The sequence below is a fragment of the Trichosurus vulpecula genome, chromosome 1, assembly GCF_011100635.1.
Source record: "Trichosurus vulpecula isolate mTriVul1 chromosome 1, mTriVul1.pri, whole genome shotgun sequence".
Lineage (NCBI taxonomy): Eukaryota > Metazoa > Chordata > Mammalia > Diprotodontia > Phalangeridae > Trichosurus > Trichosurus vulpecula.
Window position 1 is genome coordinate 565763840 of NC_050573.1, and position 18476 is coordinate 565782315.

At 39.6% G+C, this 18476-nt stretch overlaps 1 protein-coding gene across 7 annotated transcripts in view; it reads left to right on the plus strand.

Moving 5' to 3' along the window:
- Positions 1–18476, plus strand: part of CDC14B (cell division cycle 14B) — a 142020-nt gene that overhangs the window by 77202 nt on the left and 46342 nt on the right. For all 7 annotated transcript variants that reach the window (XM_036741882.1, XM_036741884.1, XM_036741879.1 and 4 more), the window contains one exon: positions 16632–16708. In XM_036741882.1, coding sequence (XP_036597777.1) covers positions 16632–16708 — 77 coding nt within the window. The remainder of the gene's footprint in view (positions 1–16631; positions 16709–18476) is intronic.

Genomic DNA, 18476 nt, shown 5'->3' on the forward strand with positions numbered 1-18476 from the left:
TTGACCGCTTGGTGCCAAATTTCTGCTTCTGTAAATTGGGAAAATTCCACTAATCTCATGTGCCTCAAATGGTATTGTGAAGGGAGAATCAAATAATATAAGGAATAATGCTTTGAAAAAGGAAAGACAGCATTCAAATGTAAGTTATCACTTATGGAGAGAGTTCATTTTCTATAGACTTCAGTATTTGCATAAGGACTTTGCAGAATGAATCCCTACTTTACTGCCTATCTTTCATGTAGCTAAAATGGATGGAATTCCCCATAGAAAAGTATGTCATATTAAACCTTTCATTAGTCATCTTTCATCCTACAGGGTGTGTAAGCATATGTCTGGTTTTTTTCCATTTCTACGTAGCTTGGAGGACTATACATATTAAGCCTCAGCGTGACTAAAATGAAAGCTAAATAAAGTTCTTGGCTGAGAAAAGAACATTATGTCTTTTTACTAGTTACATGTATTGTGAATATGTATATGCATTACAGTTCTATTTTCAGAGGAGAAATTAGGTAGTCTAGTGGTACATCACGCTGCCAGATGCTTGATAGGACTTTAAATACCCTTTGTGGTTCTTAAATCTCTAATGCGGTGGCTGAAATGTTATTTTATTCTTTAAGTTGTGTAGCAAACGGCCTCTAGATACACGCGCACACACACACACACACACACACACACACACACACACACACACAGTTTTGAAAATTTGTAGAGAAAACAGGAAATGACCAAGACAGATGTCTAAAGCAGTGTGGCTTTTTTACCCCTTGCTTAAACTATATATAATGTACTCAGGTGATTTCTTTGAGCAATTCACTCTCAGCCTGAATTCTCAATATAATCTTGTTGTTGTTGTTTGTCCTTCTTTTCCAAGAGTACCAGTGACATCAGGAAATAATGTTTTGACTTGTAAGTGAATTAGATTAAATGAGGTGGGGCTGTGCAGAATCACCAGCCTCAATCTCTTCTCCAGAGCCATCTGGGTTCAGTGGCAAGATGGAAATCAGGATGATTGGAGATGGCCCCAGATGCAGTAGGAGACTTTGGCCTTTTTAAGCTAAGGTCTTTCCCAGATCTCAGTTTGTCTGAGGCAACACCCATTCAGTGATTAAGGCTAGGTAAGAAATGAGGCAAAAAATGGCCTCTTTTACCTACTCAAAAAAAACACCCCATAGTGAAGAAAGAAATGGCAAACCACTCTGCAATCTTTGCCAGCAAAAACCCACAGACAGTATGATCCACAGGGTCACAGAGTTGGACACAACTAAATAACTGAACAACAACAACATAAACTCTTTGAAGGCAGGAGTGGTTTTATTTTTGTCTTTGTACCACCATCCTAGCATGGTACTTGGCATATTCCTTAAACTCTTGATTCATGGATTGACTGAGACTATTATAAAAGGGCTGTATTATTACTTCTGAGTAATTTTATCTGTCTTATACTTAAAAAGTTTTATTGTTTTTTGCCTAGGAAAATCCTCCTACTCCTAATTTCAATATAAAAATATGTTAGGCACCAACCCTTAAAACTTAATACTTGACGTTAAGAAAGTCTGTGTATAGAGAGATTAAAGTTTTCTCTGGAGGAAAAAAATATTAATCTTATTGGAGAAAAAAATACAAGATTATGTTGTAGATTCTACATAGGAATAAAAATCAGTATAGTAATAGTAATTAATCACAATGGTACAAGTTTCTAATTTTTCTCAACAGTTCAAAGACCACTTTCTGTGCAACATCCTCCAAAAGGAAGCTGTGGGTTTCATTATCTTTTTAGTATTTTAAATTGTATTGTCTAACATTGCAAGGCACGATTCCCAGAGCTCTCCTTAGCCTTTCACTTGCTATTTTTGGTTACCTACCTCAGAGGCCATGTCCCTTTCATTGTACCACAGTGTTTCAGCAATGCTATTTGACAGGGGGGCAGTATTATGTCACATGGATTTCCTATGTGTATGGAGTATCAATAGAATGTTTTAGAAATTCCTTTCTAGAGAAAATTCTCTCCAGAAAGAAACTTTCAGCTGGGAGCTTGTTGATAGGTGGTGGTGTTGATAGGAGAGAAATATCCAGGATTAGGGAAAATATATCTTACACTTGTCAGAATAATTTATCAGATTAAGATAAAAAAAACTTGCATTTTCCTGGTTTACCAAAGCAATCATAGTTAAGAGGAGCATTCATAGGATTTTATAGGGGGAAAGAATCCTAGTTTTCATTTCGCATCAAGCCTTATTTTACAGATAAATAGCCCTGTTGGGGCAAATGTTTTCCCTGAGGCCACATAGTTAATTCGTGGCAGAACCAGAATTAGAATTCAGGTCACCCGATTCCTAATCTATTGCTTTTTTCTCTGTGCTGTGTGTAATTGAACATGAGGGTGGAAGACCAAACTTCAAATCCTGCCTCAGGTACTGTTAGTTGAGTGACCCTGGGTGAGTTGTTCAACATCTGTCTGCTTCTGATCAGAGTTAGGAGAGATACTGGAACCCCAGGATTGGAGCTCCTGGACAAGGTCATCTGGAATGAATTTGCGTACTCAAGCAGTCTTTAAGTCAAGGCGGCAAAGATTTATTGTTACTCTTTTCGGTGGGTAAGAGTGCTTAGGGAACCTGCCACCTTAGAGGGGAACAGTTAAAGTTTATATCGGTTTACAAATATAACTTGTGAAGTTTGATTAAATTTTTCCCAAATTGGCATGCACTTCTGTCCACTGAAATGTAAGTGAATTTTAACATCTGACTTTTATTAGCAAATGTCTGTCTGTCTGTCTGTCTTTCATTATTGGAGTTATGTCATGGTGGCAGAAGACTGTTACTTAGAACAAATTATTTTTCTTTATAACAGAACTACAAATAAAATCCTAGTCCAATGAAGCAGGTAATCAGCAAGTGTTTATTAAGTGCCTAATATGTGCCAGGGCACTGCGCTTCATGCTAGGATATGGAGACAAAAAATGTAAGAGTTCCTATCCTCTAGGAGTTTGCATTCTATTCAGTAAGACAACATATACATATGTAAGTATATTAGATAAGTACAAGTGTAACACTGGGTGGTCCCAGTTAAGTAGGCAGTCAGGGCTGCCAGCTGAGCACTCCATTGCCACCACCACTCCCATTCAGCCTTTTCTTGGAGCTCCATTTGCTGTTAGCTGATCCTCCCTCTCTGCCCCCTCCCCACTTCTAGGAGTGTATTATGGCTGCCTAATTCACCCAGCCTCTGCCCTGCTTATTCACACTCTTTAATCCTAGTGGATGCCTCTGGTTCATCAGAGACATACTAAAATAATTAATAATTTAGGTTTAATCAGGTTTAGTTCTCTTTTCCGTCAAGATTCCCAATCACTGCTCCACCTAGCCAACACTGCATTAAGGCATTAGTTTTACAAAGGAAAACTTAGACATAAACCTTCCAAACACCCATGACTTAGCCACGCAGATGAAGTATGGGACTTCACTTTCTTCCTGGGTGCTGTTGAACAAGAAAGTAAAACTAGAATTATACGTCATGGGTTAGAGTGAAGCCTCTCATGGATACTCACTGTCTCTGCTTTGGTCACTCTCCCACGTCAGCAGGAGGTAGAATTGATAAGACTTTGGCAACTGTTGGTTATATAGCATCAGGGAGGGTAAAGAGTCAAGGAAAACTTTGAGGTTGGGAATCTGGGTGACTGGAAAGGTGATAGTACCCTTACTAGAGATAGGAAAGTTGAGAAAAGGGGGCGGATTTGGAGAAGAAAAAAAAAAGGTTATGTTTTGGACATGCTGAGTTTGAGATGCTTGTGGGACATCCGTTTGGAAATTTCCAATATACCGTGATGGGGTACTCGTACCTAAAAGACCAGTACTGGGTATATACTATAGATCAAAGAGTCATTCGCATAGACATGATAATTAAGCCTGTGAAAGCCAGTGAGGTCACCAAGAAAGAGAAGAGGTCTCAGCATAGATATTAGAATCTACTCAGAGTTGTGGGGGTTATATGAACCCAGCAAAAGACACTCAGAAAGAAGGGTTTAAACCAAGCTAACCAACATCTTGAATCTGACCTTTTGTGAATGAAGTTTAGTATGTGGTTTAATTGTAATCCTGCTGCTGTTCACAACTGGTACAGCTGGCAAGAAGCAGAGCATTTGAAGTCTGGACATAGAATTTATTAGTTTCTGTTCTTGGCCGCAGGCTTAAGGAAGCTATAGTTACAGAGAGAAGGGAGGAATGGTTTACCTGGAAGCATAACAACATTCAGTTTAACAAATATTTATTAATAACCTGCTATGTGATAGTGACTATGCTAAATTCTGGGACATCAAAGAGAAAAAAATTAAGTAGTCCCTGCTCCACAAGGGACTTATTTTGTATTGTAAAGTGAAGGAGGTTGGACTTTGGACAGGGCAAAATTACCAGTGATCTCTTAATTCCCAAATCTTTCCTCAGTCCTTATCCTTCTTAAATTCTGGAGCATTTGACCCTGCTGATCACTCTCTCCTCCTGGAAACTCCACATGTCTGGGTTTTCAAGACACTGCTCTTGGTTTTCCTCCTACATGTCTAAAATATCTAAAATATGAAGGTCTTGATTTCTTGTAAATGTAAGCCTTTGTTCTCTTTCAAGTCTCAGTTCTTCAGCTGACATCTCATGTTTCAGCTGTTCTTTGACAGTATCAGGACTCTCCAACATTCTCTGAACACCCAAATTTACAGTAAAACTTTATTATCTTGCATACCATCTTGATAATAAACTGTCCTCACTCTGTCTTTTGTTTCTTCACGTTGGGCACCGGGTACTCCTATAAATATTTGGATGTATGTACTATCTTTCCTTTTGTTATGTATTTCCTGAGGTTATATGATTAACTGTGGAATCTCTGGGTTTAAAGGGTAGGGACATTTTAGTCACTTCTCTCTCCTAATTCTAAATGCTTTACTGAATGGTCCAGCCAGTTCACAGCAGCACGCCAGTGCATTAGTGTGCTCATGTTGCCACAATACTTCCAACATTGGCTATTCCTGACTTTTGTCGTCTCCACCTATTTACTGGGTGTGAGATGAGACCTCCAAGTTGTTTTGATTTGCGTTTTTATTATTAGCCTTCTTAATTGGCATTAATAATAACTTAATTGTTTTTATTTTTTGTGATTGCATGCACCTTCATGTTTAAGAATACTCCACCTAGCCATAGCTGTGAAAGGTACTCATTCTTACCCATTTCCAATTTTTTTTGTGGCATGACCTTTTACTTAAAATTTATATAAAATATAATTTATATAAAATATATTCAGGTCTCATATGTAAGATGCTGGTCTAAACCTAACGTCTGTCAGTCTGCAATTGCATTTTTTCCAATATTCTTGTTAAATGAGTACTTCCCCAAGTAATTTGTTCTTAGTTTTGTCAAATACTGTTTTGCTGCAGTCACTTGTTTCTGATTCTTATCTAGTCTTCATCAGTGTTCCACTGATCTGCTTTCACATTTTCTTATAGTTAGCACCATTTGACCTTAAACATCAGCACTTAAAAATCTAATTGGCTTTCATTTCTAAGGCCCTATATTCATTTATTAATTCGACAAGTACATAAGTACCTACTATGTGCTACATCTTATACTAGGCACTAGCACTACAAAGACAAAAAGGAAACAGTGTCTGCCCACAAAGAGCTTACACCCCAGTGGGAAGGAAACCACAGATACACAGAAAATCGAATATAAAATAAATTCAAAGTAATTTCTTAGTGGGAAAATAATACTAGTAAAGAGGATAGGCTTCCTTTAGGAAGTGGGACCTGAGCTAAGCCTTGAAAGAAGCCACAGATGAGGCAAAGATGAGGAGGGGAATAGATTCCATACATTGGGAATGGCCTGTACAAAGCCCTAGAGATCGGTAGAGGAATGTTTGTATGGGCAACAGCAGCAGGCCAGCGTTACTGAAGGGTAGAATGGATGAAGGATAGTAACATGTTGTCCGGCTGGAAAAGTAGTCTGGGACTCTTTGCTGAAGGGCTTTAAAAGGTAGCTGTCTGACTTCGAATTTTATCCTAGAGGGCAAGGGCAAGAAGAAGCCACTGAAACTTCTTAAGCAGGGGACTTGGTTAGATCTGTGCTTTAGGAATAACAATCTAACAGATCTAATAGGGAAAGAAAATACACAAAAAGAGGCTGGAAAGTGGAGTGTAGGGTGGGGAGTCAAAACCAGGCAGAGCTGCTAATTGAAAATGGAGTTACCTGGAAAGCTCTTAAAGTGCTAAGCCCTCTATAAAAGAAGGCTTTGGGAGGAGTTTTGTACTCCACCCTTCAGCCCTCCTGTCAAAGAGGAGAAGCTGAGAGAGGCGATGAGGTGAAGAGGTTTGGGGTTGAGGGGTGCTCGACACCCCAAAGTACCGACACGACAGGTCCTGCGGAAGGAATTCGACTTAAGCCTTCTCAGCCAAGGGGAAAGACAAAGTTTATTAAGGGTTTGCCATAATGGGTTGTCTTAAGAAATCTCACCCTTTGTGACGCCTGTTTTCACAAGCAGGCCAGATTCAACCTACTGAACTAGATTGAATCTGAGCACCTTCATGGAGGCAAGGTGGAGATTATATACACAAAGATTGCGGGAGGGATTGAGGGGTGGTCTGGGGTGACTAGGGGAGGGGTTTAGGGAGGGACTTGAGGAGGAGTCTAAGGAGGATCTTGATGGGACTGAGATGAGGTCAGACTCCAGGGTGGGAAATAGCTGAAGGCTACATGGAGACGGCAGACCATAGACGGCTAGGGGAACAGAGCTAGGGTATAGATATTTTGATCTGGGTTAAGTGTGGGAAACAACTGGAATAGAGGGCTAGGCTAGGCAGAGACTGGGGCCCAATGATAATGCAAGGCCCATGGCCTTAGGGGAAGGCCACATCTAGTTGGAAGACTCAAAGAGAGTTCAAGGGGGTTCTCAGAGACTGTGCCCTCATCAGAGGGAGGTATCAAATGTGATGAGCTTCTCCTGCAAGGGACATCTTGTTCTAGGAGTTGAAACCAGGCAGAGCAGCAGATGCAGAGCAGAGAGTGAGTTGAAAGTCAAATTTCTGCCCTTTATAAGGATAGGCTGTTATTAGGAGGGTATTGAAACATTCTGGGAGAGCGATGCAAAGGCATGTGAACCAGGGTGGTGACTATATGAGTGGAAAGAAGTGAGATGTATCATGAGAATAGAATTTCTATTAGTTATTTGGGCAGAAGTGTTGAGGATCAGAATGAAGCCAAAAATATAGGGGTAATTGAATATCATTGTCCTTAACAAAAATGGTAAAGTCGGGAAGAGGGAAGGGTTTTGAGGGAAAAGATAATGAATTAACTGCTTGGGACATAACGAGTTTGAAATGCCTACAAATTATCTAGTTCAGGTTGGCCAGTGTGTTGTTGGTGACCGAGACGAGAGTTAAGAGGAGAAACTAGAGTTGAATTTAGTCTGGGGATATTTGCATAGAGATAAACTGACTATAGAAGAAGAGAATGGAGCCCTTAGGGATGCCCAGAGGGTGAAGGTGGGATTTGTATGAGATCCAACAAAGGGAACTGAAATGTCAGATAGGTAGGAGAGCCTGGAAAGAGCAGTGTTGTGAAAGCCTAGGGAGAAGTGAATGTAATAGAGGGAAAAGTGCCGACAATGTCAAATGTACAGGGAGATAAGAAGGATGAGGACAGAAAAGGCCATTCAATTTGCCAATTAAAATGATTCAGAACTTTGGAGAGAGCTATTTCATCTGAGTGTGAAGACAGAAGCCAAATTGCCCTTCAATTCAAATACAAATTCAAACTCAAGTACAATTCGTAGAACCCAGAGGGCAAAAATCGTGGTATAGAGTATTTGAGTGATGGCTTATCACTCCAAGAAGAGGAACCAGAACATGTATGAAGGCAGAATGTTTGATTGCCCAGCTGAAAGGAAGAGTAGGATCATTAGGCTCCATAGGCGGAACGCAAAGTGGGGTGGGGGAGTGCACTGATTTCACCATTTGGTTTGTGTATCCACAGAAGAGGATATCTTTTAAAAAAATTTTTTATTTTAAAAGTTTTATTGATTTTAAAAAGTCATAATTGCCTCACAATAGCTCCCCTTGTGCCCCCCCCCCCAAAAAAACAATCCCAGAGCCTTCCTTTATAACAAAGAAAATCAGTTAAACAAAACCAGCCAACACAGTGGCCTCATCCAGCTGTACATACGTTTTATACCTTGAGTCCACCACCTTCTATTAAGAGGTAGAAAGTGTGTTTTATCACCATTCTTCAGAAACCCAGATTGGGCAATGTTTGTCTGTTTTCTTTACGTGCCTACTCCTCTACCACTTTTTATATAATTTTTTTCAGTTTAAATTAGGAGTACTCTTCTATTCCTGTATTTCAGTTTTAAGCCAAGTCCTACCAAGACTCAGATGTTCCTATAAGTTTAAAGATCAATCTCTTTATTAGCCATACTCTATTATTTACATTTTTGCTTACTGATCTGAGGCCATGTTTATTCTTATTATTTTCCTTCTTCTTGGATGCTTTTTCCTATGAACTGTTTTGTCTCTCCATTGCTATTCTGTCCTCCCTGTCACATGTGCTGCAGGGGTCCTGTGTTCTTTGGATTCAGTCAAAGGGCCTGGAGGACCACATGCCTCTGAGCTATCTCATTAAGCTATGGTATGTAGGTAGTTTTCTCTTTCCCTCTCTGTTGTCGCTTCAAAGCTGTCTTGGACATATCTGGACATTTTTAGGCAAATATATTCTTATTAAGGTTATAGGAACATACATGTAGGACTGGAAGGGACTATAGTATTCATGGGCAGCTAGGTGGTACAGTGGATAGAGGGCTGGGCCTGGAATTAGGAAGAGTCATGTTCTCCGAGTTCACATCTGGCTTCTGATACTTACTAGCTGGGTGACCTTGGGCAAGTCACTTAACCCTGTTTGCTTTAGTTTCTTTATCTGTAAAATGAGCTGGAGAAGATACTCAAGTGTCTTTGACAAGAAAATCCCAAATGGGGTCATGAAGAGTCAGATATGACTGAATATCATGGTATTCCTCTAATCCAGTCCTTTAACTGTATAAATTAAGTAATTGAGGGGCCCAGAAAGGTTAGATGATTTGCCCATGGTAACACTAGTTTCTCCATAAAAAATATTGACAGTCCCCTTGAGGTTTAATTGGCTTGGGGGACTGTGGCTGTAGCTGGTGACTTAAGAGGAGGAAAGAACCATCCTCATGGAATTTGAGACCCTTCAGACTTGGCAGCTCTCTCAAGACCATGCCCAACACCCTGTTGAAACAAGGGAGACAAAAGGTAGGTCTCCTAGTTAAGTGCTAGGTTTTGTTGAGTATTCTTTCTATGATAGAACCTTTTTTTGTAAACTATTGAGTGACCCTAGGATTGTCTCATTTTGTTCCAGTATCAGACATAGTTACCAGGACTCTGGCCTTACGGGCCTTTCTTATAATACATGTATACGCACGTGTTGTAATCCCCAGCTAGATTGTAAAATCCTACAAGGCAATTTCTGCTTCACTGTTTTTTCCCTGCCTCCTCCCAGTATAACGTAATGACTGGCATGCAGGAGGTACTTGATACGTGTGTGCTTACTGATTGATCTTCATCATTATTCCACTCTTCCAATTCTGTTATTCCAGCGCTTCCCTCTCAGAGGGTCCATTTCCCACCATTTACAGGCAGAAAAACTCCAATTCAGTGTTTCTTCTCTTCAGTCGATTGCCACTTTTATTTGTCATCCAACCTCCTCATTCTGCCTGCTTGGGAATATTTTTCTTCTTTATTTTCTTCTTGGAGGAACTCTTCCATTCTTTCAGGGAACACTTTGGTCTCCTTGAGAAGCTGTAGAGAGGTTTTTGTCAAGCTCTTTGTCTTTCTCCTGTAGCAGGAAGGCCAGGTTGCTCTCTACAATTATTCCTTGAGCCTACAATAACCCTGGGTCCTCCATATTTGCTGAAACTGTGCTTCTCACTTCTCTGTGGCTCATGCCCTTGAGTTATGTGGATCACCGTCTGAGCATTTTTGTTACTGCTTATTTTATCATGCTCTTTCTTGCTTCTCCTCTGGCTACAGTCTTTTGTGTCCATTGGGAAACTCGCCTTTCTCCTCCATTTTCTTATTTTTTCCTTCTATGTTCTCATTATTTATTTATCATGTGTATTGCTGCTGAGTCATTTCAGTCGTGTCCAACTCTGTAGCCCCATTTGAGGTTTTCTTGGCAAAGATACTGGGGTGTCTTACCATTTCATTCTCCAGCTCCTTCGAAGGAAAGTGAGGCAAACTGAGGCAAACAGGGTTAAGCGAGCCCCAGCTGAACAACAACGGCCTGTTCCCTTTGTTAGGGAGACAGCATGATGTGACTGAAAAGGTGCTCGACTTAAGAATGAGCACACCTGACTTCAAGTCCTGACTCAACTACTCGTGTGTGATACACAGCAAGTCACCTAGCCTTTCTGAATAATTTGTGACATAGGGATCATATAGTCTGTCTCATGGGGTTCTTGTAAGAAAACACATTGGCACATTTTAGAGGCCGTACTCCGGACCACGGACCATTTCAATAACCCGCTCACCGATCTCCCTGACTCGTATTTCGCTCCACTCCACAGTCTCAGCAGTCTTTCCTCCGCTCAGGATCAAAGTGATCTTCTTACAGTACAGGTCTGACCACGTTACCACACACAGACACCCACACGTGCTTGTGTATAGACAAAACTTCAGCGGCGTCGTGTCAGGATCAAACAGAAATTTGCTTGACTCTCAAAGCCCTTCTTAAGCCGGCTTCTCCCTGTCTTTCCACTCTTGTTCGTCTTTGCATCACCCAGCTCTGTGCCTTTTCCCTGTCTGTCCCTTATGCTTGCCTGGCTTCGTCCAAGACTTAGTGCCCTTCGACATTCCTCCTCATTTATACCGTACTTACCGTTTATATACATAATTGGCAGAATGTGATCTCCTTGAGGGCAGGGCCATGTTTTTGTCTGTCTTTGTATCTTAGCACAGTGCTGGGCGAATAAGTGCTTAATAAATGCTTATTGACTGACTAATTTATGTAAGAATACCTTCTACCATCTGCTTTTATTCTGTTATTGACTTTTAACACGGCTCTTTTTTTTCTTCCTGCCATGATCCTCAGTGATTTTCAAATCTGTGCTTATCATCCAGTTAAAACACCAGTTTCATGGTTATTCATCCTCTGGACTTCACTTGGATTCTGTGTCAGCCAATTTACCAACAGAGTCACACCCTGGATCTCAAACTGAGTCTCATCTCTTTGACCACCAACAGTACTTCCTTCCTTGTTCCTTCTTCTGTTTATCTCTTCAGCCAGTCTCCATGACTTCCCTTTTGGCTACACTTTGACTCATGTTCCATTTCAGTGCTGCTGTCAGTAACATTCTGGATCGGATGCCAGTCTTCAAGCCTGAGTCATCTACCAGTTTCTGTGTTTTTGCTTCCAGCTACACGACTGAAAAAGACTGAACAGCAAAACAAAGTATTGCACAAAATCACCCACGCAGACCCAAGTCGTCGTCGCTTCAGCTGGACCACCTCACGGGGCCCCGCAGTTCTCTCAGTCACCTTCTCTTTAGAGTCTAGCATGTTACCCCCAAAAGCAGTTCGAAATCTTCTCTCCTCCAGCCCGAGTCATACCAACCCTGACTCTTACTCTCCCAGACGACCTTACCTCTTACTTTACTGAGACGATAATGAGCTTGTCTTGCTTGAGTTCTCTTCTCTGTGCTGTCTTCACCATGATTCTCTCATCCTTGCCCTCAGTCTCTTAGCATTCTCTTAACTCCTTTTAAACTTGTAAAATAAGTGGTCCTTCTATTCCTATGCCACTTCTTCCCTCTTTAAGCTTCTGAAATATTTCACTGTCAACTCTGTTACGGTAACTGGGTAACTGTAGTGTTGAAGGTCAGTGACGAGGTCCTCATTGTTACAGTCTTCTCAGTTTACATTCTCCTTAATGGCTCATTATCGTAGCGCCCCTTCTCCTCTCTTACTTAGTCTCTGTGACAGTAGACGTCTTAGTCCTCCTCCCTCTCTGGTTCCTTTCTCTCTGTCTTCTCTTTCCATTCTTAATAATAGTCAGTAGTGGCACTTATATAATACTTGAAGGTTTGCAAGGTGCTTTAAAAATATTATTTTATTTTATCATCACAACGAGTGCTGTTATTATCCTCATATTACAGATGGGGCAACTGAGGCAAACAGGTTAAAAAACAGCCCCACAGCTAGTATCTAAGGCTGGTTCAACTCTGGCTTCCGACACTGTCAGCTGCGCCATCCAGCTGCCGTTCTTTGACAATAGATGGTCTTCAGAATTTGCCTCTCAGTCCTCTGCTTTTCATTCTGCAGTCTATCCTTAGTCATCTAATCTTCTGCTTCCACTATCACCTCTTACTAGGAGACTACCAATTCTAAATCTCTAGTTAATATATATCTTCCAGGCCCAGCACTATATCTGTGAAACTCTGCTAAAGTTTTTATCTGAGATGGTGTCTTAGCATCACCTTGAGCTCATGCTGCTGTACTTCAAGATTCCGAGATTTTCTTGGTGTGGATACTCTCTCTTCATTGATTCAAAATACATGCTCATTCAATTTTTATAATCAATATGGGTTTTTGTGGTTTTAAAAAAATATTTATCTGTTGACCAGCCAGCTTCACAAATATGCCTCCTTCTTAGATGACAACCATAAAGACCATCACTGGGTCCCCCTTACTCATCTAAAATCTTTTGGAGCAAAGTTTCTTAACTATTTTTGTGTGTCGTAAACTCCTTTAGCACTGTGCCGAAGCTTATGGACTCCTTCTTAGAATAATTTTTTTAAATGCACAAAATAATATAGTAGGATTACAAAGGAAAGCAATTATGTTGAAACACAGTCATCAAATATACTACAAAGCATATGTATATATCACACATGTAATGCATCTGTATGCATGTATGCACATAATATAACATACACAAACATATATGTGTATACACATGTGTGTACACACACACATATATGAGAAACTTAGAGGCACCAGTTTAAGAACCCCTTACAGAGTTCACATTTTCCAACACTTAATACAATGGCTGGCACATAGAGCAGGATCTTGAGAAGCGCTTGTCAATTGATAGCTTTTCAGCCTTTAAGAGCTCAAGGTCATACTGAAGGGTGAATGATGTAGTAGAAAGAGTGGTGGACCTTTCTCCAAATCTTGGTTCTGCTCCTTGTTTCATAATCTCTCCCAGCCTGAAAGTTGAGGTCCTCATCTGTAAGCCAAGTGGCTTAAAGTAGATGACCATGTTATCCTCCTGCTCAAAAACCTCTATCCCCTGCTCCTTTCCCCATGCCACAGCTTACCAACTTAGAGCTATGAGTTTTGAATCTCCCAATTATGAACCATCTAGGTAGTTATCTCTCAGTTTCAATTTTGGCATAGTTCTGTGAAACATCTAGGATTGGGATAAAACCCTCTCAAAGTCCTTTCCATGCATTGGGGTTTTGTGCTTTTCCTGAATGAGATAATATACTCAGATTTCTACAAATTTTTATATCATCGATAAAAGGCTTCCATACCTTGGGCAGATGCTTGCAGCCCATCAAAGGATTTCCTCTACGTACAAAATATGTTTTCCTCTACGTTTTTCATGGGCCTCCTGAAATCCTTTGGCATGCCACAAGGGGCCACAGATTGTGCAGACCTGAGCTATGAATGTAAGTAAGATTTTTGCAATTATTATCAACAAACACTACTGGTGCACCCACTATGTACAAAGCACTCAGTATACAGTTCAAAGAACTATTGACAGTGTCCTTTCCCTGAAAGTATAGTCCTATAAGAGTGGAGGCTACTATATGTCACTGGATGTAGATTCTCATCCTGGGCAAAACATGATGGCTGATGGGAGTGGGGAGGAAGGAGAAATCCCCTTCTCTCCCTCCAGAAGTGAAGTCATTCTCCCTCAAAGGCTGAGTTATAACTGTTGACTCTTGCCTGGGCTGTAGAATTAGCAAGGTAGGTTTTTTAAAAGGTCACCAGGGTTGTGGCCAGTGGCAGTTGTTCCTTCCAGTTTAATCAAGAAATATTTTCCCAGTTAGTAAAAAGATACAGGACACAAATGAGTCTTTACACTTAATATCTCCATGTCTGCAATTTGTTTTCTGTTATTACATCCTGAGCTAGGGGGTGATGAAGGGGATGAAATTTAACTCCCCCCTCCTCTACTACATGTAAATGGCCAGCTTGCCATTGCTTCTGTCAAATAATATGTATACGAGAGGTAAATTCTAATTTACATTGCAATAGGCTAAGTGTATGGGAGAGCTCCAGAAAGAGTGCTATGAAAGGGAAAGACCAAGGAGATGCTTTGTGAAGATGACCTCTGGGCTGGATGTTGAGGATTGCAACAAGGTGCAAGATTGGGGTGAAGGGTGGGAATCTCTCTAAGATGTCAGAGACTAGACTGTATGAAGGTGACAAAGATGAAGAATGCTAGCGTATGTTAAGTGGCGTAGCATCAGGTTAGGCTGGAAAGGTGGGTTGAAATCCTATTGTATAAAGCCTAGAATACTAGGCAAAAGAACTTGAAACTTGAGATGACACATTTCCCACATTTGTTTATTTATATCAAATCCCTTTCTATTAAAATTTAAGGAATTATAGATAAACAGTGTTAGTTTTTAAGTCAGGACTAACTAATTTTTAAAGAATCTCTAAACCTAATATTTTGAATGTAGATAATTGTTTATAAAATTTTTGAAAGTATAGTAAAGCATTATCTTTTAGGATTATACAAATTTATAATTTATGATAATTTGGGGATTGCTAGACAATTTATTGATGTAGAGAAGAATCCGAAGAGCATTTGAAAATATTTGAAAATAATTTGTTCTCAAGTATATAAGTTTGAGCACTTTTGGTTGCATCCAGTGTTATTTCATAAGAAAACAGAGGCCACTGCAACTTGCGCTGGTCTTTCTGATTAATTACAGCTCATACCTCAGATCAGGACGTCTGTCAGACCAGGCTTTGTTAATCTACTGCATATTTTAATACATATAGGTAAGCCCTCTCTAATATTGGGCAGTAATAAAAGGGAGTTACTTTCGTTGGAACAAGGGCCCAAGTGATGTCAAAGCAGGTTTCTAAGATGGGCATTAGGAGGAATTTGGTACTATGTGATTTTAAAGTGGTAACGTTATTGAAGCAAAGTTATTAGAATGAATAATGAAAAAACATACTATATATTTGTTACTTGCAAAGCACTGTTTTAAGCTGTAGGGATAGAATATAAAAGAATGTCCCTGCTTTTAAGGAGCTCACATTCTAGTGACAAGGCAACATATATGGAAGGTCCCATGGTCCTTAGGGTGCAAAACAGATGGGAATGCCTCTTCTTTAATGTCATCTCCACTGATAAAATTATCCCCAGTTTTGGTTTTGAAGCAATTGACAGTGCCAAAGACTTTGGTAGCAAAAATTTTTTGTTTTTCTGGGAGTGTTCATATACTTAAAAGCAATGAAAGACCTCTTTTAAAATATTTTGCTAACCTAAATTGGCCCTTCTTGGAATTTATGATTAGTCTGTGAAATGGAGATGGTTTTTTATTGGGATCACATGGTTTTCCTGCAAGTGCTGTTTATGTCAGTAGTGACATAATAAAGGATTGGACACATTTTCCTGTTTTTGTTAACATACTGCAAATATTTTCAATCTTAATTCACAACCTAAGCACCCAGCAGTTTTGGTTTTAGGCACTGTATAAAGAGATGTAGTACACTGGTGTATGTTTTATAACTCTCCTTATAACCAGAATAACTAATTGAGACATGATTTTCTTGAGCTATGGAAAATTGTCAAGAGGGGAATAATCTTTATAAACCTTTATGATGAAAGGTTTTATAATACTGACAGTACTTTCTCTATGATTTTTTTAAATGCAGATTTTCATATGTGATATGCAATATGCAGTTTAGAGCTCAGATATTGCTTTTCTTTCACTAAGTTGAGGAAAGTTATGCCCTGAAATTATTGGCCTTTTTTTCCCTCAGCTCTTGTGCTTGGTCAAATGTGTGCTATTAAATTTGACCTCCATCCAGTTTGGTTTGTGTCTTAAAACTCGGTGTGGATAGCTCTCAGCTTATCAGAACTTCATTAGGGTTGAAGCATTTTAAAAAGTACAATGAATAAAAGTAGAATGTTTCTTATTATTGAGTAATTCTGTGGCATTTCTTTAGGCAATGTTAGGAAGGGTTGATGTTGCTTATGTACACACATCCCAGTACTCTTACATCTAGCACAGTGTTTCCTTGACTGTCTTGTTAGCCAAAACCTTGACAGTTGCCTGTTCCTAAAATCTACTAAGAATCTTTATAAAATGTAGTATGATGTATGTGTTTTGTGGGGAAAAAAATAAAGAAAATATTGTTACTTCTGTTAACAGCAGTTCAAAGGATTTGTATTATTTCCACTTCGTACTTAAACAACCTAGAGGAAGGCACGCCTTTTTATTTTTGGTAGAAATTGAGCAATACTTTTTAGCTTGTTCTTATCAGAAATATCAATTATAAATAACTAGTTCTTAATCATATAATTTATGAATAAATTGCCCTATTTTTCCCCCTTTAAACTTAGATAATATATTTGGCGAAATCTCCAGAAGATACCTACAGGACGCTGTTGGTTGGAAACATTTCTTATGTTCCTTTCAGGTGAGTAGGAGAGTTTTTGGAGTCACTGATGCCTTTCGTTTTTACATAATGCTCGTTTCTACATAAACCCCCTTTTCCATCTTCAGCTTACTTCTACTTGCCTGTACTTTTCATTGTAACAAATTAAAAGATTTAAGTGAAATCAGCCGGCACAGCAGCCACACCCAAAAGTATTTACGATATTTCACAACCATCTTCTCCACTTTTCCAAGAAAAGAAAAATCTGTCAGCTCATCTCTGCTCCAATTCCAAAATGAATCATTAGCAAATTTGAGAACTTCACTTATGAGTTTAGCTGTTTTGAATCAGCTCTTTCATGGACCTTGTGTTCTCATCCTTCACCCATAGCACGTTGAAAATACTCGATGTTTGTTTTTAAGAGAGGAGTCGCTGCATATGCATGGAGGTATGTGTGTTCATGATATGTGTGCAAAAGAGCAACCAGTAACTGGAAAGAAGGCTTGTTGAAGCAGCTGAGCTAGCAGGCATACACCACTGATTGAGGACAAGTTATAGATTTAATGCTTATGTTAGTCTATGAGTTTTTCCATACACAACGACCTTTGCTGGCAAAAATTGTCCTGTGCGCATGGACAGATGGTCTCCCGTTTGTGGGCACCATGAAGAAGCAAAGGAAGGATTGGGTAGGATGTATTCCTAACTTATTGGCTGCTCCTGGAAAAACTATTGAATCATACATTCTGTGTTGGTATGTGAGTAATATCTTCCTTGTACATAAATAACATTAGCTTAAGTTCAAAGAAGTCGTTATAAAACTGAGCAGAAACATTTAATAGGCTGCCTTCTACTAGTGCCGTATGTTGCCATGGTAAACAGCTTGTGTAGTTTTGTAGAAAGTTAACTTTCAAAACCATTATCCCTTTTAACGTGGTGACTGGATACGCAAACCTGTTATTCTGACACATGCTTGATTAATATCTTAGGTATTTAGTAAAAGGGTTGTATAAAATAATTGTTTCATCTAGATGCAAAGTACTGAGAGAAATTTAGAACATTAGGAATCTGCTTTTGAACGTGTCTCTCTTGTATACACTGATGTTAACATAGTTTAAGTCATTCTCCATGGCCTCATTGAGGCACTGAGATGACTTTGGATTCTTGAAGGCTCTATCCATGAAGCGTCAGCTCTAGAACTGAAGTTCTTAAACTGGAGTACAAAGAGTCCATGTATAGATTTCAGAGTATCCAGAACTTGGATAGGAAAAAAAACACATTTTCATTTTCACTAACCTCTAACTGACATTTAGCGTATTCTTCAGTGTAACCAACATTTTTCTGAGTTTGGGTCCACAAACTTTGTCAAATTTCCCAAGTGGTCCATGACACAGAAAAAGGTTAAGAACTCCTGCTTCAGAAGGTCCTATCTAGCTGGAAAGGCTTTATTCAAAGCCTTTATTCAAACCCTATTCAGGGTCCTGCAACAGACAGTATATCTGCCCCCCATCTCCCAAGGAACCAGTGTCACCAACCTGAGAAAGACTCATAACTAAGTGAATTTGGGGCCATTATAAGGAAATCAGCCCTTTTGGAGTGGAGTTTCATAACATTTCTAGACATGAAATTCCTAATCTGCAGAAATTGGAGAGGGAATAGTCCAAAATACCCCCTTGGCCTGTGTTGAATTATCAAGTCAGCAGAAATGATTTAAACTCAGTAGGAAGAAAGAAGGGATGAGAGGGGAGTTGAGACCTCAGTGATGAATTGTTAACTCTCTTCCTTCCTACATTGCAAAGAACGTACAGGCTGT